This window comes from Clinocottus analis, unplaced genomic scaffold (assembly GCF_023055335.1).
Source record: "Clinocottus analis isolate CAN_PGR_092001 unplaced genomic scaffold, fCliAna1.0.p SCAF_9, whole genome shotgun sequence".
In the NCBI taxonomy this organism is placed as follows: Eukaryota; Metazoa; Chordata; class Actinopteri; order Perciformes; family Cottidae; genus Clinocottus; species Clinocottus analis.
The window spans coordinates 12,445,547-12,463,012 of record NW_027176251.1 but is presented as its reverse complement, the minus strand read 5'-3'; the positions used below and the strand labels follow the sequence as shown (position 1 = coordinate 12,463,012).

The window sequence follows — 17,466 nt, the reverse complement described above, 5'->3', positions numbered from 1 at the left end:
ACTGAGATTTGTCAGATATGAATTACAGTGTGGAAGTCTTCAGTCACAGCTGAATCCATGAAAGATAAACAAAAGAAACTAGTCAAGTAAGACGCTAATAATGTTAGCTCGCTTAACGAGTTAGCAAACAAAGAAGGTTGAAAATGAATGATTAATCTGTGATATCAGTGTAGCAATGTGAGAACAATATCCTGGCGCTCTTTTAACAAATGGAAAAGCAGGATAATTTAATTTACATTCCAATTTACAGGCGGAGCAACAGTAATCTAAAAGGGGGCGGGGCTTAGCAATGTGTCAAATGCACTGTTTGAGGAAGGAGGTGTTCCTTGTGGATATAACGTCGCAATAATTTTCTCAAATGTCTGTTCTTGAGGGACATCATCGAGGCTCACATGAGAGGGAGACCGTGAGTTTAATCGGTTGTTGATCCCCGTGCCGCGCCACGACTCCTCTTTCCACCACTGCTGTGTGTGTGCGGATGAGGAAGCTGTCGATGAGGTTTTGAGGACTATAATTGAGCGGCGTAGGAGGTCAGCTCTGCACTGAGATTTGAGTCTTGGCCAAACACGTGATCGACCCGCTTGAGAGTTCAGAGGAATGTGTGAGAAGAGTCGGGAAGGAACACAGCCAAGAGCTGAGAGAGGAGGCAGATGGTGGAAACACAAGAAAAAACATCAGTTCAACCAGGAGAGGAGAACAATGAGGACAGAAGAAGGTCCTGCATTGAATTCACACTTTAGGATCCGTTTACTCACATATAAAAACTGTGTGTGTGTGCGTTTAGCAAAACAGTAGCAATCAAGCTGCATTGAGGGAATTGTGGGATCCCGTGTTTTTCAAATTTACAATCACGTGAAACACAGACATGAACAATATCGTGTCTTCTCTTGACTACAGGATGAACGGCAATGACAGTTGGCACACACATTAACGTCCCGTTTCATTTAGCACCAACACAAGGTCAACATTTTCTTTTGTTTATTGCAAAAAACCTCAGCCAAAATATGTGCTAATAAGCAAACGTAGCATGTTAGCTTGATTTGCTAAGATGGCATGCATGTTAGTTTAGAGGAAAGCATGCGCTGTGGCTTAATACAGCTGAAGACTCTTAATTCAAATGAAATAACCAGCTGTATTTCAATCTAATAATCATTGCAGCTCCAGTTAGAAATCCTCACGATCCTCCTCATGAGCAGACGAACCTTGAAGCTCAGATTTCTACAGACGTTTGTGGAGGCAGTTTCGTAATAAAACAAAACATCCATTTTGTCAAGTAATATGAAATTTGGGTTCAATGAAAAAGCAGAATCTTAACTTCCACCCACATTCAGAGCAAAAAGGCGTACAAGAGACCTCTTTATTGAATTTATTTAGTTTGTATTCAGACACTCAAAACTGATCAGCCCATCACTAGTAATGCTGTTTTACATCATTAAAATTCATTAAGCTGTAAGAGAGACCACCAGTCAGGTTAATTATGCCACCCGCTCATATCTGTAGGTTAGCAAGTCCAATACAGTCCGTCATATAAAATCGAAGGGCAAGTCATTAATTAAAACATGATCAACACTGTGCAATGCAATAAAAGTTCCTTTCAAACATGACCATGGACCATTTCATGAGAAAAGTAACAAGACACCAGAGAGGGATTTTGTTAATAACACTACATATACCTAAGAGAGACCACCACTGCTTAACATTTGACCAATTTGTGACACGGTCTAGCATAAAGCAAAAAGAAAAGAGGACCTATATTGAACTGTACAATTGTTCGGAATCTCTAGACAATTTCCTGTGAGCTCAGGAGCTCAGCAAGCTGTGCTAAAGGAGGAAGAGGACAACATTGCACCCTATAACAACATTTGAGTATATGTATATATCTTTTTTTTTTCCACAGACGATGGGTGGTAGACCAATATTCTGTTTGTGTCTTTGCAGCTCACGAAGCAGAACGCGTCTTCGAGGCTCCTGTTGATGTTCTCCCCCCCCCCACGTGTAGTCACATCGATGTCAAAACGTGACTCGCCGCGCAACATGAAAGGATTCTGTTATAACGGCGAAGCCGGAATTTCGGAAGAAAATCCCGTCATGTTGACCTGAAGGTTTTGGTTCCTTTACAAAACTCCATGTTTTCCACACTGCGAGGACTTTGCTGTTGATTTGCGGCAACGTGGCCCATATTGCTCTACAGACGGTTGCGCGGAACAGGAAGCTGGATGTGTATCAAGGCGTTTTTTCTTTTCAATACTCTCAAAGACTCTTTTCTTGTGTGTATTTTCTAACTTTTCTTTTCTTCCAAAAACTGGACAGTACCAACAATCTATTTGCCGTCCTTCATCAGGAGCCTCGGATGACGACGTCTTCCTGTGTAACAGACGAGGGAGGGATTTCTTGGTTTGCAACAACAGTCCTTTTCCCGGCACCGTCCCAGTGCATCGACGCCTCGACGACAGTCATCTCAAGATAGGGAACAATTTGGTTTTCTTTTGATTGTGAGTATAATTTGACCCGCGGCCCAAAGAGCATCACAGGCAACACCACCATTCGCACCCAGTCGACCCTGTGAAGTGACGGATGAGGCTACACCTTCTCATCAGCAGATCACACTTGAAGATTCACACAAATCACTCGCTCGCGGGTTTGTCGCTCGCTCGTCTTTCTAAATGTGGGTTAGTCTTCCAACTGAATAAGAGATACAAATGTGTGTGTTTTTTAGGCGTTGTAGTGATACATGCATCCATTATACTGATATACACTTCTTAAAAAAAAGTTTAAAAAAGAAAAAGAACATCCAAAAAAAAAAAAAAAAGGTATTAGAAATGCAGCTATACAGAGTCTTTTAGCTATTCCAGGGGAGTGAGGTTGACGGTCAGGGCTGACGTCAAGAAGTCAAGGAGCCCGATGTCCAGATGTTCAGTTGGGAGGGATGGTGTGTTTGTGTGTGTGTGTGAGAGAGAGAGAGAGAAAGAGGGGGGGGGGAGATGAGCAGGAACAGTTAGTTACTGCAGCAGGAGCGGCTGGTGGGCGTAGCCGTCTCCGTCAGGTCCACCCCTCGGTTCCGCCCGCTGCTGGCTCCGGCCGCTTGAGGCTCATTCTTGGGGAGCTTCTTTGCTGCAATGACACGGCAACGAGGTCAGCGATGACGTCGCCGAAAAGTCGCTTTTTCAATACTTTTCACTGTTTCGATCTACACTAAAACAGAGGTATTTAAATATTTTTCAGAAAAAGAATCCACGCTTTCTTCCCTAGACCTCTCCAAATGAACTGCTCCAACTCTACGTTGTTCTCTGGGACACGACGACCCGATTCAACTTGCAAAGATGGGATCAGACCAGGCGGCAACATCCAGGTCTGAAAAGTGAAAGTGTCTTTAACATGCACTCTCTCTGATGGCCAACCAGGGGCGACTCCTCCGGTTGCAAACAAAAGTCATGTTGCAGAGAGAAGTTGTACTTCTCTTGATATATTCCCTCAGCAAACATTGTAAACATGGGTTTCTCGTCTCAATCTCCAATTTCTTCTTCAATACAGCACGATGTTCATTAAGTAAATGATTATAAGTGAGAGTAAACATCGTTGTCTGGTCTGGGAGTTGTTTTCGTTCCTTAATTATGTTTCATAACTGTATTAATGAACGCTTCAGTATGATCTCCTTAATCTGTTTGTCCTATCATTTGATCTATATTTTTTTCTTTTAAGAACGCACTTGGTTAAATTACCTTGTAATTTATATTTTTTTTCTGAAATGTTTTGTCAAATTATGCTTTCATTGCATTATTGTCACTGCGGACCCCCCTGAAAAAAAACTAAAAAAAACGAGATGGTACACCTCAAGGGATTATTCCAAATGAACAGTTTCTACTGATAACCAGTTGTATTTACCAAACAACCATTAAGAATTGTTAGCGTGTATCAATATTGGAAGCCTGGTGGAGCCTCAAGAAGAATTCAGTTCGACAACTTCTGTTTCTCTCGTAATTTATTTCCTCAATCACAGGTAAAGTAACAAGCTCTGCAGTTGCAAAGGCAGGGAGTCGTCCAGTCAACGTAGGTTGACCGTCTAAAACAACACCCCGAACAGCCGGAAGTTCGGCTCTTTAACGCACGATTTTCCGTCATCAACATATCATGAGCAAAGTAACATTTAATTGGCTCTAACTGGTCAAGAGGAGGAGAATCCTGTGTTCTCATCTCTTCTCAAAGAAAGGGACGTGCAACATCCAGTCTGCTTCTCTAGTGTCAATATACTGATAAACAGGTGTGTGTTGAGGAGTGCAGGCGTGTGACCAAAGTTCCCTTGAGTACCAAACATTTCGAGACACAACTACAGCCGCGTAGCTGTGTTGTACTGACCTCGCTAACCTGATCTGAACTTTACTCGACATGAATATGAAAAGCATCTGCAGACATTTTATATTTATATTATCAGGATAAAGAAAAGGGACCTGCACACTCACACAGGTGTGTTCAATCACATAATTACAGGATGCCGCCAAACACAACACACTGGCAGTAACATTAGGCTCGTCCATAGAGCTGCGCAGCAGGAAGTGTTGACAAAAAACTGCAATCAAGTCGGACAGTTTTAGGCTACCTTCAAAGTATACACAGGAAGTCACAGAAAAAAATGACTTCCTGTTAGTTACGATCTCTAGGGGACTTGTAGCTTACAGATCACTTTTCTAAATATAGTTATGTAGAAATGTGAGTGTAGCTGCAGCCTTTGTTCCTTTTTATGTCTGCCTGTGAAATACATTACTGTAAATAAGGATTTTTTTCTTCTGTATGCTGTCAGATCTAAGAGCCAATCAGCTTTCAAATGTGGCGACAGCCAGGCATTTCCCATCATGCACTGGGCCACGCAGTCGGTGGAGAGCTGGAGAGACTGCGGAGCCTGGCTCTAAAAATCGGCGGCCGCCTCGCTCTCGTGAGATTATCAATGACCACGTGTGCATGACGTCAGAGCAAGTCGGACACAAATCTCACCGGCTTGCATTGCGCGCCAATCGCCGCCGAACGATTCTGCGCAGAACGGGCTCATCTCAAACGAGCTTAACAACAGAGCTTTTTGTCCCGCCCTTACAGGAAAGCGAGGGAGCTGTCAATCAAGCACCAGCTGTTCTTGAGGAAAAAAAAGTCTAACCAGGCAACATAAGTGAAAACACCTGCGTGGGTGGGGCGTGGGTGTCACACCTGGGCTGACGGGACTTTGTTGTGATTGCTTTATTCCAGAAAAAGAGGTGTTGTTTAAATTTAAACGGAGCACCAGTTTTTAGACGCTGCACCCTTCAAAAAGCCACAGTGACCTCTAGACCAGCTGGAGGCCAAGACTACGTCTCTCCCAAAAAGAACGGGGTCTGACAAAACGCACCATTACGACAACAACCGCCAGGAGGCTCCAAGTAGTCAGCCCTTGTTGAACATTACGGGCTGTGACATTTTGTTTCAGTATTGGCCCGGCCTCCCGGCTTTTTCCTCAATCCGGTTCATCAGTGACAATGATAACGTGAATGCAAATACGCGTACTTTCTAAACTTTATGAGCCTGACTGCACCACCGTCGATCCAGCCGGGACATGAATAGCTCTGCTTCGATTCATTTCATAGGAGAAAAGAAAGGACAAAAGATATGAGACACTCACCAATGGCCATGAATATCTCGTTCACGTTCATAGAGGTCTTCGCTGACGTTTCCATGAAGAGTAAGCTGTTATCATCTGCGTATGACTGTGCATCCTACAAAAGTGAAACCAACATCAGGAAATCATTAATTAAAAGGACTTTTGGTAGCTCACAGTTTGCATGCTAAAATGTGGGGGAAGGTATAGTAGAGAGGATCAAGGCCAATTGGTTTATGTCAGCTTCAACAGACATGTATGTGCTATAATATTTCTGGTTGCGTTTACACGGCTGATCAATAACAACACAAACCTGGAAGTCGAGCGCTCTCTTGTTTGCGAGGTCAGCCTTGTTCCCAGCCAAAGCTATTACAATGTTTGGACTGGCTTGTCTCTGAAGCTCTTTAACCCAGTTCTTCGCCCGTACAAATGACTCCTGGCAAGCAAAAACAGGGAGGACGGGAGGAAGGGGATGCGGGGGGGACTGTTAGTGAAAATAACAATAAGACCCATGTGATAGAAAGGTGGGGACGACTGGAGGCTTCCCAGGATGGCTGGCTGGGCTTTTGCTAATCATTTGATCAAAACACAACATGGGGAACTGTTAGATGAAAAATGAAACCAATAAAGTGCAGTAGGAGCAGTGTGTACAGTGTGAGAGGCACGGTGATACTGCCATTAGGAAGTAATGCAGAGCAAACGAGAATTAAAAAAAAAACACTTGGCCTTTGTGCTACACTTTTATTTTTCAACTTCAAATTTCAAACAGAATAGAACTAAATTGACTTCTTTTAGTGGCAGCTGTTTTCAGTTGCACTTGACATTTCTAAAACTATAAGACACTCAATTGTGAATATATTAATGATGTGAAGATTAACAAGTCCAAAATATTCTCTTTGTAATCAAAAATTCATCAGCACTTTCTGTAATGATATGACTCCTTCTGTTCAAGTGATTGGCCTATTAATTCCACATGGTCTAATAAACAGAGTTGTTGCACGATGACTCATCTCTTCATTTGTTAAAATACAGAAAAACATTTCTTTTGATTTGTATTTAATTTTTTTGCTTGACCGCTGCCCCTGATCATTTTAAGCTGACCACCCCTCCCCCCGCCCTGCCGAGAACTGCATGACTCACCTCATTTGTGATATCGTACACCACAATGGCTGCCTGGGCGCCTCTGTAGTACATGGGAGCCAGGCTGTGGTAGCGCTCCTGTCCAGCTGTGTCCCAGATTTCAAACTTGACCGTTGTGTCGTCCAAACATACTGTCTGAGTCAGGAAGGCAGCTGCAGGTGCACAAAGCGGAGGAACCGATGACAAATGTGTTTACTGAGGTCCACTAAGCGCGTTTCTGCGAAAGGTGATAATTTAAGAGCAGTTCTGCAGGCACACACGCGCACGCTCACACGCACACAGAGATTATCTGTTTGATTTAGTCCATGTTTGGGAAAACAGCAGCCCTGGTTGTGTCAAACATGTTTTATACTGATTGTGTGTATGGGTGCTGAAGCATTAAGTTGGGAGGGCTCCACTCAAGCACTTTTTTTTTAAATATTATTATTTACTCTGGATAGATTGAATGTGAACAGGGAGTTTCACTGTCAATTAGTCAGTTACACACATTTCCACTGGAAATCACCCAGAACAACTTCACTGTTGCCGTTAGGGGTTGTAATACCGATCCCCGGGTCAAAAACACCCAGAATTTTAATAATTTGATCGTTTTAAATCAACCACACGATATACAGTAAGCAGAATGTAGGACCAATAAGGTGAAAGGGTATGTAGATAACTGACTACTTTAATATCACATAATCCGCTGGACAAACCAGGAACTAGATAAGGACGCCCAGGAATTCACACTCAGTTCTCAATCTCCCCTTCATTTCCCCTTCTTCTCATGCGTATCCTTTAAGGTTTGCCACTATGCTCTTTTTGGGGATATTAAACAACTTTTCTAACAAGTTGCTCTGCTCTTGTTTTCTATATTTCCACGTATGCTGATTTGTCGTCACATTTCACATGATATTTACTGACTGGGATATAGGACTCTTGTGACGGCTATTCGTTTGTACCCTACCCTTAAGAATCTGATCTACATATTCAAAGGTCATTCCACTGTGCGACTCATTGCAAGTCTCCCTGTGACAAGAAGGTAAATAAAAACATGTCAGTCCTTGCATTAAATTTCACAGGCCTGTTCACAGAGTGAAAAAACAAGGACATGTACCTCCAATTGTGCTCTCTTGGAATTCGTGAAACTGCCCCTTGACGAAACGAAGTACAAGACTTGACTTCCCCACAGCCGACTCTCCTAGAAGCACAAGTTTGAACTGGCAGATCTTGTTGCCTGCGTTTGGCCCATTGGGTCGTGTAGCTCCGCCTCTACTTGCCATGTCACACTGCCCGGTCTCTTCTTCTGGGAGCTGATTTACTGTGAGAAACGGTAGAAAATATCTGAGCGGGAGAGAGAAAATTAAGCAAAGTGTCAGTGTCACAAATTTTTAAAAAAATGTAGAGGTTAACTGTGTTTATTAGAAAATTAAGGCACATATAGTCTGCAACCATGAATTATGATTATGACAAGCAATGAAAAACAGTTATTGATTATCATAAAGTAAGTATTTTCTCTGCAGGTGAATGAGCCTTAAACATACTACAGAAAAAAGAGACACTTGGATTTATGTACCAAAAAAAAGGTAAAAAGTATTGTCCAGCTAATTACTCACATTTTCTAATTAAATTTATTAAAGCAGCATACCTGTTTAATATTGCAGCAGTTATTTATTATAACTCATATCGGCACTGTTAACTTTGGACCGACCTCGGGATAGTTAAGAATTTGAAATATATTATAATACCATGCTTCATGTGACGTTTTTAAATGAAAAAAATGACGTACATGCTTTCAGAAATTTGACCAAAAAAGAATAGTCGTCTTTTAACAACAAAAATGTCTATGCACACTTTGTCTGCATAATGGGGGGGGACTATTCCGAAATTTAATGTCATAGTTTTACGCTGTTGTTTAAACAATATTTATTTTAAAACAAGCGGTCCAAACACATGTAACGCATGATACAATGGCCATGGAGGGAATTTTACTGTAGGTGAGTCAACAGGAGTTTCACATTACCAGCCATGCTTCTCGCCGTCTCCTCCTCCCCCCTCCACACAATAGTTTGTTGCTTGCCATAACAAGCAAACAGGTATGGCAAAAATACTCTCTGGGTTTGGCTGCGTCGTTTTATTCCCCAATATTTGTGCATGCTTCCAAAAGTTGCCACAAAGTGTCTCACCTGTACTGATTTCCCTATGACATCTAGAAATGTCAAAGTTGCCCAACTGGTGTAACTGTAATCACAACAACCTCTGGCAACTCTTGCTTGTAGCTTCACGTTATGTAAGGCAGAGTTTCACAGAGGGGGATAAGTACGGTATGGATCTAAGGAAATATTAGTTTTATGTATATATGTACACACCAATTTATAGACTTAAGGTGAAGAACAACATAAACCAAACAACAACATAATCACTCTAACTTAGACATTTGGTATTGCCACCGAGTAAGAAAACACAGAGCATCAGTCCAAAAATATTTACTGTCAACTTCTTGTCTAAATCGCATTACGACACAGAGCCAACCACAAATAACCTGTCATGTTGTTGTTGACTGGCTCGAAGTAGCAAGCCAACGACCGCTAGCGTTAGCAACACAGTCCCCTGATTAAGTTCAAACCAATCTCTAATGAGACCTATAAAAACACACACTGGTCTTATCTCGGTGGTAACGCGTGCGCGCACACACCACCGTTTACCTCCACGTAACGTTTTGAGAATTCCAATACACAGATGATGCAGATTTTTGGGTGTGTACAAGCTAGTGACAGCTGGCTAACATTAGCTGCATGACGTTCATTTTGTGAATTCCTCCTCCTCCTGCTCATTATTCTATGTTTACATATTGGTTCCCGACATCAAACATGGATTATAACGTGGGCAATCTAAACATAACGACCGGTCCCGGATTCAACAGCCGTACGACGTTACCTAGCTTGGCCCTTGGAGAGAGCGAACGCTGTTTAGCCTCATCGGGAGGAGCCGTTAGCCAGCTAGCTAATGCTGCTAGTAGCTAGCTACTAACCTACCAAAGAGAAAGAGGGAGAGAGAGAGAGTTGTTGTGAATGGTGTCTTCCGGGTCTTTGTGGCACTTCAGTGTCCTTTCGGAGTGTCGATGACCCAGCCGGCTACCGTGATGTTGGATTTCATAAGGCTGCGCGATGTCCCTCTCTCCCACTTATTTCAACTTCCCTTTTCGCATCGTACGAAGGATGATGACAGATCGTATGACTAGAATTGACAATCCCCCCTACGTCATTTTCCCCTTGGTGCCACGGACCAATCACAGGGCAGGGTTTATTCCCAACGTAATGTTATGTGCTTTTCCATTAAAAAAAGAAGAAAATATAATAATACATAAAAATGCTTGTAAGACTTACAGTGATATAATAGGGCGGAAAGAATAATTACTTTATTTATTACTTTGTATTAGGTTAAAAGACTAAATATTAAATGTTTGTCTTGTGCCTTAATGTTAATAAACACAAATATGTTGACGAGCCACTTACATTAATAACTACTCATTTTAAAATTCACAAACAACTTTATTTATACAAAATAAGTTGACGTTTTGAGTGTGAAGGTCTCATGTTGCTAGGCAACGGAACTAAAAAAACAGGCGCTGCGCTCGGCGTTCAGCACAAGAATTTGGTGAAACTGTAAAGAGGACGAGCGTTAGACGTGACTTAAAGTTAATTATGACTGACAAAAGTTTTCCCCACCAACTGAGATGTACAAACTGCTGTCCAGACATACCGCCAGTAAGCTCAATTCTGTTGTACGCTGCTTTAAATTAACCGTTTACACGGAATACACGGAATAATCACGTATGTTCTTCACGCCAGGCCGGGAAGGTTGTACCTTCAGGAGACCGGGCTAAATGCTGCTTTCAAGAAGTTGCAAGAGTAAGTCATTTATTTATAGTGTGTGTGTGTGTGTGTGTGTGTGTGTGTGTTTCAACAGTGGGGTGCTAGTGTTCGTTAGCTTCGTTGGTCTTCATCTATAGAGTGCACATATTCCCTTAGCTCAATTGAAGTAATGTGTCATTTAAAGTGTCAGGCAGCTTTGAAGGTGCATGTCAACATGTTTCCTCTGCAGCCCGTCACCCCACCGGGTGTAAGGAGATTCCGCAACAGCATCCAGCCGGAGCCAGGAGCCATCAGAGTGCACCAAGGGAAGGCAAATGATCCAAATGTTGCCAGCACCCTTGTTCATGGCGTCAACACTAAATCTGTGCTCACTGTGAGTGCCACACCGAAGCACACACGTCTCATTGTGGGTTAACACGAAAGAGGCCAAAACATTTGGGTTTTTACAACCCCAAACCGGTGGTATGTTTTAGGTCTATGCTAATGAATAATTTGTTACTTCGCTTGGTGATGAGATGTATGGCTCTCAAACCTTATATCTTACCCATATTTAGGACATACACTTCTTTGCTTGTTGGCATTTTAAGACACTCTCTATTAATTACTTAATGCCTCATTCATAATTTGTAATTTTTGGTGTTCACAATATATCATATACTTAAGAAAAGAAGATTTGTGGCAGTTGCTTTACCCAGTTTATTACAAACACACCCATAGTATGGATATAACTGATTGATTATTACATGATTCTAACAGGTCAGAAGTTTGCTAAATCCTCCCCAAAAGACTTTGTACCAGGAAAAGTTGCAAGAGCTCAAGGAATCAGTGTATGCCTCCAGTCAAAAAGCACTGGGGAGGTCACATGATCAGCATGTTGGACTTCCCACCTACAACAATGACACGACTACATTTGGTGTGAAGACAGTTAAAGGTAAGTGATCCATCCAGCAATGTCATGGCTGATACAATACAAAATAAAAAAGGTCTGTTAAGACACGAATGCTGTAACATGAACATGCTAATGTTTTATAAAAAAAGATCTTCAGATTTTCTAAAATGCTATATTCTAGGTCTATAAATATTGATAGTTAAGAGTGAGAATGTTCTCTATTGTTCAGGGTTGGATATACGTGAGCTTATTAACCCTTCAAAAACTGTAGAAGAGTTGGAGAGGGAAGCTCAGGAGGGACATGAGATTTACCTTCGCAGCCACAACGCCTACTTTGTTGGTAAGACAAATGGAAAAAATATATTAAGCATAATACCTTTTACTTTCACTACCAACATTTTGTTGATCATTTTGAAAAATGATTTATAGCTTTCATCCCCATAAACTCACCTTGCTCTTCTCCAGGTGAGAGGGTCGATAGGAAGTACGACTGGAGTCACTTCAGTAAAGATGGCAGCTTTGGGCTCGTCACACCTCATCACAACGACGGACGTAATCTTGGCAAAACCCTGCGCTGGCTGGGGGAAACACAGAAGTAAGGGCTGAATTAAGTGAGCATAAGTGCTATGTTTTCAATTTCCACAACACTGTATATTCATGCTTTCATTGTGCCGTAGGTTTTGTAACCCAAACCCTGTTTGGAAGAGATCTGGGACAAAGGAAAAGATGGCGGCACAACTTGGCAAACCAACCAAATTGTATGTTTTAATGTCACTTTTTCTGATCAACTCTGTGAACTCCGATTGTACTAACTAACGTTCAACTTCATTCTTAATTCTTTTCAGGAGAGTAAATACCTTGAATTTTCCACCAGGTCACACTTTTGGAAAACCTTTGCCGCTGGATGAATTTGGTAAAGTTTATGTGAAAGGAAAAAAATACAGACTGGAGCTTTTTATGTTCATCATCCAATTACAGTTTGTCTGCTTCCTGTACAGGTGTTGGAGATTTAATCTCCACAGAGCCAGGCGAGTACGTGAGAGGTCAACACTGCCAACACAGCCTTGTCCACGCAGTGCGACACCACCTGAAGAAGGTCAACTTCCACCTCTTCCCCTCTTTGCTGCAGGCGTTCAGAAATTATGACAAGGTACATTGTTGACCAACACTCTGTTATTCAACTCACCAACACTCGGCTATTCAACTCATCACATTCAAAGTTACCTGGAGGAATACAGTGAGCCTTCTTCATTAATTCCATGCGCAAATTTGAAAATTTGTGATTTTGGGCTCTACAAAATAAATTGAATTAAATTGATAAAATAACAATGCTGCTATAAATCTCCTATCTCAATTGCGCAAAAGTCTCAACTATATGTTTTTACGAGTGCATGTGTTTATGTACACCACGAGGCGGGCAAGGGGAGGATTGACAAAGAGGACCTGCAGGAAGTGTGTCGTCAGTTCCAGCTGGACCTGAGCCAGCCAGTTCTGGAGGACCTGATGGACTACTGTGACACAGACAAGGACGGTCTCATCAACTTCCTAGAGTTTGCCAACTTCCTTAATTGGAAGGACAAGATGCCCATCAACAGTAGAGAGCAATGCATTATGACGACTGGTCAGTTTTACAAACCGCTCTGCCTCGCTTTACAATTCAAATGCATTTCCCTCTGGTCTCAGGTACTGAATTACAAATGCAGGTGTATTTATTATTAGAGTATTTCAGACACAAACATCACATTTTGACAATAAAAAGACATGAATTCCCTCGTCATGGTTGTTCAAGCATTCATCATTTAGCATGAGGGTGATGCAGAGGTTACACATGGAGGCTCATTTTCTGGAACATGTTTCTTTTTATGTCGTCTCCTGCAGGGCTCGAACCCAGCACGGCTCCAGACAACACGGAGGGGAAGCCTCAGTCGGAATCGGCACAGCTGCCTGCCTCTCAGGCCTTAATTAAGCCCGAGGACCTGGAGCCCATTACGCTAGGCAGCTCACTGAAGACCACTAGGACCCTGAGGCGACCCATGATAGCCTCAGACCTCTTCATAACCTCCTCCTCCCTCATCGGGTCTGTCAGTGATCCGCCCACGTCCAGTAAGTCAGAAATAGAGATGCAGGTGATAGCTAGATACTTTCCTATTCTAAAAGTCATATGAATAAACCTGCATGCATATCTTCTGGAGCACCTCATGCTCAGTTCTGCTTATGAAAAAGAAAAAAAGGCCACTCATCCCCTGAGCTACAACTGCCCCAAAATCCCCAATATGGACATTGCTATTGCTACATGATTTTATACGCTCCAATAAAGCATATTTATTATTTACTATCTTCTAAAAGGCCTCACAAATCATGTGGTCTTTCTTCACGTAGACGTCCGCACCTATGGGATCCCGTCTGTGCGCTCCGACCTTCCAGCTCCACGCATCAAGAAAGTCAGTGACAGGAACAACTATGGGGATACGCCCACGGCTGCAGATCTTCTGCATCCATCAGTTTATGCTCTGCTGGGTGTTCATGAGAAACACTTCTTCTGCCCTCGCAGCAAGAAAGAGGTACGTACGCTCTACGCACAAGATAAAGTGTCACTAAATGACAAATTACTACGTACTGGAAGTAAATACTCTAAAAAATGTATTATCATGTAAATTGCTATTTTTTAGAGCTGTAAATAGCATGTAAAATAATAAAATACTTTACATTTGTGTTATAATAACATTTGTATCCATCTCTTCACAGATTACAGACATCTTCAGGAATGTGTGTGTTGATGTTTCTGAAGAGACGTTTGAAGAAGCCTGGAAGCTGGCGTCCATGAAGCATCCGGCCGGGGAGGTCTGTGTCGAGGTTTTCTATAACATACTCAAGGAAATAAAAGCAATATGATGCTCAAGATATTATTACCGGTCCAGTGTTTCCTCAACGAACAATATCTGTGATTGTCTGTCTGGAAAATTTATTTTCTGCTGTGTCCAATCAACTCTCTGAGCCTCCCGTGACAGAAGGTCGGGTTGTTCTGTCACGGAAGGCTTGGAGAGCGAGGACCCAAATGCATATGCGTGGTGCAAAGAAGGAAATGTATTCTTAAAAAAGGCACAAAAACTCAACGCAGGATTCTTAAAAAAACCCAAGCAGGATTCCGGTGGAACAGAAACAAAAGCAGCAACAGAAACACAAAGGCAAACAACACATTTTTACAAAGTAAACACACAGTGCAACCCAACAAGGGAGACAAACAGGGTTTAAATACAAGGGGAAGGTGAGGTTGATTGGACACAGCAGGAAACAATTATCAGACAGGGCAGGCAATCAGACAATCACAGGAGCAGGAAGCGCAAGGGAACAGAGAACACAAGGAAGACTTTCAACAGAAGAGGAACCCAGAAAAACCCAAACCGTAACAGCTATTCACTTCAACTGACTTCAACTTTTATTTCACACTGTTACTGTATCATGATCGTGGTTATAAATCAATAAAGGCAGAAGGGGAACACATCAAAATGAAAGGCTAACATCAGTTTAATGATTATTCAAGCATCCATTTGCAGTACCCGGCTGAGCACCCAACCCAAAGAGGATTCCTTCAACGGTGTCTCCATTGTCAGGAACCTGTTGGATGTATTACCTGCAGTGTTCAAAGTAGCCACTGATGCACTATGGAGCACATTTTGCACCAATAAATAAGCCTTCACCTGTCAGGTGTTTGGGTTAGTTTTCATCTTCAATACAAACCAACCAGGCTCAGATTTTCTCACATCGTTTCATATGCAGAGAAAATGACAAGAACTCACATAAGGCTGGAACAAAGTAGAATGCGTTCATTATCTTTTAATAATATCTTTGAGATCACAGGTTGTGTTGAAGAAGCCTTATTGTGACTTCTTTTGACTCAATCAGTCTTTGTTCTGGCCTGAATATTAGAACCAGTTTTCTGTAGAAACTACAAACGCACACAGGAGAATGAAAAATAAATGACTAAATAGGCTGAAGATGAGGGAAAAATTCAAATGAAAACTGGTTATTAACGTGCTTGCTATATTTAATCTCCCTGCACAAGAAACAACGTACACTAAGTATTCAATTAGTCACAACACAAAATATTAATAACGCCACAGATTCAGAGAAACGTGTGGGCAAACAAAAGAGGCGTTCCAATTACATGTCTGTTTATAGAGTACCAATGGCTATTAAAATGAAAAAATATAATTTCATGCACAGCAACAGCTTATTTGTCATGTCAACATCTCATCTGTCTTTTGTTGGAGGCAACATGTCATCTTTTGTTGGCCCACCTAAGCTGCTGGGAGCCAATGTTAAATCTGTAATTGATTGCTTTGGACTTAACAATTACGGTTGGCGTGACTGTTTCTGTGCCGGTGAAAGACCCGAGTAAATACTGAGAGCCGCGGTCCTCCTGCCCCGTCATTTGTGTTTGGTTGGAGTTTGATTTCCGAGCACATTTATCTTGTAATTCTATTAATCAACCTTGAAATGGGAAGTCTGACGGAGATGGCAAAAATTAATTTATGGCTTCTTGGAGCTGACACATTGAAAACTGACACAGAAGTACGAGGAATTGTTCGCAATCTGTTTCGCTAACCAGATTAATGAAACGTGTTGGCACGCCGCATTGCCCGCCGCACGTGTCTGCAGATTACAAAACGGAGGAATAACTAATAAAAAACACCATTAGCTGTTTGTACATTCACCGCGTGTTTTTGTTTCCTTGTTAATTTCCATTAAACTGAGTGATGCACAGGCGTGGCAAATTGTCTAACGTGCTCTCACCATATCCACGAGCATATTGACATGTGCTAAGCTAACCGCACTCATTTAATCTCATTAAGACTCAGCAAGATGCTCCACTGGAACACCCCAAAAAAAAAAAGAAAACCCACGCAAACTTCCACAGACCACATATTGCTGTGCAGGAAAATTAGAATAATCCTCAGCGTATTTCATTATGCATGAATTAGAGGCCGCTAATGACAGCATCCTCTGTTTGTCCGATACGTTGTCAACATTAATAATATTGCAGCACGCTTTTTACAGAATGGGATGACACGCAGCATTCACCAGCCTGTCAGACGGGATGCTTTTTGACAAGTGACACGTTTCTGGCAGTGACTGTGGGCTCAGACGAACCGGCTGCGTGAGAGGAAGTTAAGCGGGTGGGGAATGTTTTCTGGGAGAATTTGTCGCTCTTGGCTCGCAGCGATGGAATAACTCTGTACTTCACTTGGTATGAGACTTGTGTTGTTGATCCATTAAGTGCTTTTTTATTCATTTTTTTATTGTTAAAAAACCCATGTACCAGAATATATGCCCCTCATCCCCTATCCTCCCCTCCTCCTGCTTACTGTGGAGAATTCATTATGGTGTTGCTTGTTATTAGTACCGTATACATTTACACTAATATATTTGGTCCCTTTTATATAGTTCATGTATTAATAGTTATAGAACACAAGGGCTTCACCTGTATATGCAGTCAGCTTTTACGTTAGCTCACTGATGTCGAGGTCAGAAACCGTGGTTCAATTACAGAAAATATGAACGGAGAGAAACCAGAATTTATCGTTAACTCATCGTTAATTACCCCTCGACCTAATATGCTCGACAGTCTCTGGATTCCAGCTCGTTCCAAAAAGGTGCACTTTGCCAGACGATGATACGATAGATGTTTAGGGACAATTTGTTTTTCAGATGTCTTAGAAGGTGCTAAAAAGTCTTAATACATTATTTGCAGCAAAATCAAATAAGTTTACAGAATATTCAACCTTTTTCGTGATAAAGCTACTGCTTCACTTCTTTCTTTACCAGGCTTGCAATAAGCCAATAAAGTAGTCCATGAATATGAGGTATGAGTTTACAATTGGGACAATTCCTCCTCTGCATTGGGGAAGTTGGTTTGTTGACACTTGTTGTCCTTTTTGATTCTTCACAGTACATTTGGTTTAAGC

General features: G+C 41.9%; 2 protein-coding genes across 4 annotated transcripts; one reads left to right on the top strand and one right to left on the bottom strand.

Moving 5' to 3' along the window:
- Positions 1–1,352: 1,352 nt before the first annotated feature.
- On the bottom strand, positions 1,353–9,962 carry rab5ab (RAB5A, member RAS oncogene family, b). Of its 3 annotated transcripts, none has more exons than XM_068569640.1 (6): positions 9,772–9,962; positions 7,854–8,080; positions 6,758–6,909; positions 5,931–6,053; positions 5,642–5,735; positions 1,353–3,111 (listed from the first exon to the last, which is right to left on the bottom strand). In XM_068569640.1, exons 2-6 carry the CDS (start codon positions 8,017–8,019, stop codon positions 2,996–2,998), a joined length of 651 nt encoding a protein of 216 aa, XP_068425741.1. In that variant the 5' UTR covers positions 8,020–8,080; positions 9,772–9,962; the 3' UTR covers positions 1,353–2,995. The 3 variants fall into 3 exon arrangements, with proteins under 3 accessions (XP_068425741.1, XP_068425744.1, XP_068425742.1); XM_068569641.1 differs by lacking the exon at positions 1,353–3,111 and adding an exon at positions 3,162–3,351; XM_068569643.1 differs by lacking the exon at positions 5,931–6,053.
- A 388-nt stretch (positions 9,963–10,350) lies between these two features.
- On the top strand, positions 10,351–14,406 carry efhb (EF-hand domain family, member B). The gene is made up of 13 exons (XM_068570364.1): positions 10,351–10,503; positions 10,588–10,647; positions 10,841–10,984; positions 11,368–11,542; positions 11,730–11,840; positions 11,966–12,095; positions 12,178–12,258; positions 12,346–12,413; positions 12,499–12,650; positions 12,914–13,121; positions 13,379–13,603; positions 13,880–14,061; positions 14,246–14,406. The coding sequence occupies exons 1-13, from the start codon at positions 10,441–10,443 to the stop codon at positions 14,390–14,392; spliced, it is 1,746 nt and encodes a 581-aa protein (XP_068426465.1). The 5' UTR covers positions 10,351–10,440; the 3' UTR covers positions 14,393–14,406.
- Positions 14,407–17,466: the final 3,060 nt, after the last annotated feature.

Bases quoted from the DNA above. Each gene is read 5' to 3' on its own strand.
- rab5ab (XM_068569640.1), bottom strand. From the start codon at position 8,019: ATGGCAAGTAGAGGCGGAGCTACACGACCCAATGGGCCAAACGCAGGC. The intron at 6,910-7,853 runs GTACATGTCCTT...GTGCACCTGCAG, and splicing joins CCAAGAGAGCACAATTGGAG to CTGCCTTCCTGACTCAGACA. The intron at 3,112-5,641 runs GTGAGTGTCTCA...GTGTCATTGCAG, and splicing joins CGAGATATTCATGGCCATTG to CAAAGAAGCTCCCCAAGAAT.
- efhb (XM_068570364.1), top strand. From the start codon at position 10,441: ATGACTGACAAAAGTTTTCCCCACCAACTGAGATGTACAAACTGCTGT. The intron at 13,604-13,879 runs GTAAGTCAGAAA...TTCTTCACGTAG, and splicing joins CAGTGATCCGCCCACGTCCA to ACGTCCGCACCTATGGGATC. The intron at 14,062-14,245 runs GTACGTACGCTC...ATCTCTTCACAG, and splicing joins GCCCTCGCAGCAAGAAAGAG to ATTACAGACATCTTCAGGAA.